This window comes from Aquarana catesbeiana, linkage group LG10, assembly GCF_042186555.1.
Source record: "Aquarana catesbeiana isolate 2022-GZ linkage group LG10, ASM4218655v1, whole genome shotgun sequence".
Taxonomy (NCBI): domain Eukaryota; kingdom Metazoa; phylum Chordata; class Amphibia; order Anura; family Ranidae; genus Aquarana; species Aquarana catesbeiana.
The window spans coordinates 30,552,561-30,556,744 of NC_133333.1; the positions used below are offsets into that span (position 1 = coordinate 30,552,561).

The 4,184-nt window shown below is 41.8% G+C and overlaps 1 protein-coding gene across 1 annotated transcript; it reads right to left on the reverse strand.

Moving 5' to 3' along the window:
* Positions 1-205: 205 nt before the first annotated feature.
* Positions 206-3,401, reverse strand: LOC141110525 (probable G-protein coupled receptor 33). The gene is made up of 2 exons (XM_073601905.1): positions 3,281-3,401; positions 206-1,762 (listed from the first exon to the last, which is right to left on the reverse strand). The coding sequence occupies exon 2, from the start codon at positions 1,757-1,759 to the stop codon at positions 719-721; it is 1,041 nt and encodes a 346-aa protein (XP_073458006.1). The 5' UTR covers positions 1,760-1,762; positions 3,281-3,401; the 3' UTR covers positions 206-718.
* Positions 3,402-4,184: the final 783 nt, after the last annotated feature.

Sequence of the window (4,184 nt, forward strand, 5' to 3'; positions counted from 1 at the left end):
CAAAGCAGGTCTTTACCTTCCTATAGTAAAAGCACCTCCCCCACAGTGAGAAAGCACAGGCCAGGCACACATTTAACCCTTTGATCACCCCTGATATTAACCCCTTCCCAGCCAGTGTCATTAGTACAGTGACAGTGCATATTTGTTAGCACTGATCACTGTATTAGTGTCACTGGTCCCCAAAAGTGTCAGTTACTGTGTCCGCCGCAATGTCGCAGTCCCACTATAAGTCGCTGATCGACACCATTACTAGTAAAAAATAACGTGCGTTATCGCCAAAGTGCCGCTTGTTTTAGCAGCTCTTTAGCGCTGTTTAAGCTGCGCTTTTTGGCCGCTAGCGGGGCGCTTTTAACCCCCGCCAGCGGCTGAAGAATGGGTTAAAAGGACTTGTTTTTTGGCGCTTCAGAAGTGCTTTTTCAGCCCATTCATTTCAATGGGCAGGGCGTTTACAGCTGTATATAGCGCTCCCAATCCGCCCCAAAGATGCTGGTTGCAGGATTTTTCCTAACGTCCCGCAAGCGCACCGCCCCAGTGTGAAAAGGGTCTTAGTTATACTTTAAGTGATCAAGACATACAAGAAGCCAGATGTTGGCTGATCCAACAAAATTCCAGCTATACCTAAAATATGGACGTTTAAGACTATCCTAGATCATTTATGATAGGATATAAAAATGCAATGCACACCAAAGTCACCTAGAAGGAGTTGACAGATTTGGGTTCAAGAGCCTTCTTCTTTTACATCCTTTAGAGCTACAAAGCTTGCTCTTTCCTGTTCTTTCCGATCTTCAAGACTCCTGTTTGCCGTGGAGTTGGTTTCATTGAGAACTAATTCAATTAGGGCCACCAGAGACTTTTTGAAAATGTTTTTGAAGCTTTCCACAATGAACAGGTAAAGTATCGGGGTAAGGCAGTAGTTGATGCATGTAAATAAAGTTGTCAAGATCTGTAAGACCTCAAGTATTGTCTCCGGGAACTTGCCAGGCTCTACAGTCATTCCATACCATACATGGTAAGGGGTCCAGGAGATAAAGAAGGACAGGATAGCAGTACACATTATCTTGTATGGTCTGGTAGACCTAGCCAGGTTTTCTCTCTTCATCTTGATAAAAATACTGAGATAACAAATTGTGATTATACCTAGAGGAATAATTAATGCCACAAGCAATCGGAAACTAAACAAGGACCATTTGGTCTGTCGTTCATCCAACTTGCCATAAAGGGTGTAGTCATTGTAGCAATTAGTGATATTATTCCTATATCTTATATTACGAAATACTAGGTAAGGAGAACTGAATAAAAGAGCGAATGTCCACAAGGCTGCACAGATAAGAGAAGCTTTGCGAGTGTTCATGTGTTTTCTGTACCAATGAGGGTGAAACACCAAGCAGTACCGGTCAAGGCTAATTGTCGTGAGGATGAATACCGCTCCGTACATGCATACCGATATGAAAGAGTTAACAAGCTTACACATGAACAGGCCAAAGATCCAGTGAGGTCTCATCATCAAATACACAGCAAGGAAGGGTGTGATGAGTGTGGAAAAGAAGTTGGTCAAAATTAGGTGAAGGAACCAAGTTGTGTTTACCGTTCTTCTCATCCTGAACCAAAGAACCCAAAGATACAAGGAATTCACAATCAATCCAATGACAAGTGTTAAAAGCAGAAGTACAGATGATATCATCTTGGGAGTTGTGAAAGGTTCATAGATTGTTTCGGTGTCCATGTTGAGCGGCCATCCATGTGTTGTATTATTGTCCATTGTCTTTTGGAAAAAATAAAATGCATAATAGACAATTAGTATCTATCAGGAACTGGAGTTCATAACATTCTTTCTATTTGGTATGTTTAGAATGAAACCGCATGAAAAAAAAACATTCTAGCCTCTGCTGTGATGGTAGGAACTTTTAAAAATGGTTGAATGTGCAACAAATCATAAATAATCAAATCGCAAAATGATGTTCTTTTCCCCATTCCTTTTTTTTTTTTTTCTTTTTTTGGTATATTCTATTCTTTTCTATTTTTTTAAGCACTAGGAAAAGAGGGTGCCAATTTCCTATTGCATAAAATTGTCAGTATAATGAATTTAAGGTATGACATCAAGTATTTGTGATTTAAACCCATAGTATCCAAACTGTAGCCCGGGGGGGGGGGGTAGCTTTGCTTGCCTTTATCCGGCCCTTGGGGCACTATTCCTCTCACTGATACAAACAATAGGGCACTATTCCTCCCCTGACACCACAGATGGGGCGCTATACCCCTCATTGACACCACTATTCCTCCCACTAACACCAACTATGGGGCGCTATTCCTCCAACTGATACCAACAACGGGGTACTATTCCTCCCATTAAAACCAATGAAGGGGTAGGGATTATTCCCATTGATGGCAGTGAATTTTCTACTCCTACCAGCCACAGTCTGCCCCCCTAAAGCCTGAATAACAGTAAACTGGCCCTTTGTTTAGAAAGTTTGGACACCCCTGGTTTAAACTGTGGTGTTGATTTGCTAAAGGCAAATAGACTGTGCACTTTGCAAAGTGCAAAGTCTATTTGCCTTTAAAAGATCAACTCCTATGTATCAACCCAACCATTGAAATTTAATACAAGCTTTAACATTTTAATACTATTTCAATTGTAATTTCTATCATTTTAAAATCTTCAACTTTTCTTAAAATAACCCCAGTAATCCTGCCACAAAAGTCCTTGTTCAGGAACTTTATCTTATAAGGTGACAATGCTCTGTCCCTGTCTGTCCTGTGTTGGTGCACTTGCAGCCCTTGTCCCTTGCAGCCATTCCACTGGCTCTGCCAAGTGGCATTGAACCTGGAACTGTTCAGGCACCATCAGATGGGAGGTCAGTTAGCCACAGCTCAAGAAACCCCTAGCTAGCTACCCCTGGAGGAACCCTACCGATTCTTGGAACCCTGGTTGAGAAAGCAGTCATGGTCTACTCTTATCGTAATCAGAGAACCCACACTGAGAGATGCCATACAGCCATGGCTGGGGTGCAGGTAGAACAAAGTGGCTGCAAAGAGGTTGCAAAAGATCAGCAGCATTAAATTGCAACATAGGGTGAAAGAAGTTTTAAGACAGCAGTTATTTTTGATTAACACTGCTTTAGTAAACTAAACGGCATTCAGATAGGGTTACACTTATTTTAATGCTGCATCTTTCACCAACCATAGTGCGGCATTCTGTACATTTGCGACATAAAAAACTTTAGAAATGCTAAAGAAAACAAACAAACAAAAAAAAGTACAATAGAACTATAAAGAGACCTACCACTAGTCTTCTGGAGCTTCTTATTCACTAGAGGCTGATAACGAGGTCATATGCACCCAGCATAGCAGAAGGAAACTGTTCGATTGTTTGCATCAGTGAAGGGTAAGGTGTGAAGTTTCACATTAAATATGCAGAGAGCAGAGAGCACTGGGCGGAAGGAAGTGTTGTCTACAGTGGGGCAAAAAAGTATTTGGTCAGCCACCAATTGTGCAAGTTCTCCCACTTAAAAAGATGAGAGAGTCCTGTAATTGTCATCATAGGTATACCTCAACTATGAGAGACAAAATGTGGAAACAAATCCAGACAATCACATTGTCTGATTTTTGAAAGAATTTATTTGCAAATTATGGTGGAAAATAAGTATTTGGTCAATATCAAAAGTTCATCTCATTACTTTGTTATATATCCTTTGTTGGCAATGACAGAGGTCAAACGTTTTCTATAAATCTTCACAAGGTTGTCACACACTGTTGCTGGTATGTTGGCCCATTCCTCCATGCAGATCTCCTCTAGAGCAGTGATGTTTTGGGGCTGTCGCTGGGCAACACGGACTTTCAACTCCCTCCAAAGGTTTTCTATGGGGTTGAGATCTGGAGACTGGCTAGGCCACTGCAGGACCTTGAAATGCTTCTTACGAAGCCACTCCTTCATTGCCCGGGCGGTGTGTTTGGGATCATTGTCATGCTGAAAGACCCAGCCACGTTTCATCTTCAATGCCCTTGCTGATGGGAGGAGGTTTGCATGCAAAATCTCACGATATATGGCCCCATTCATTCTTTCATGTACACAGATCAGTCATCCTGTTCCCTTTGCAGAGAAACAGCCCCAAAGCATGATGTTGCCACCACCATGCTTCACAGTAGGTATGGTGTTCTTTGGTTGCAACTCAGCATTCTCTCTCCTC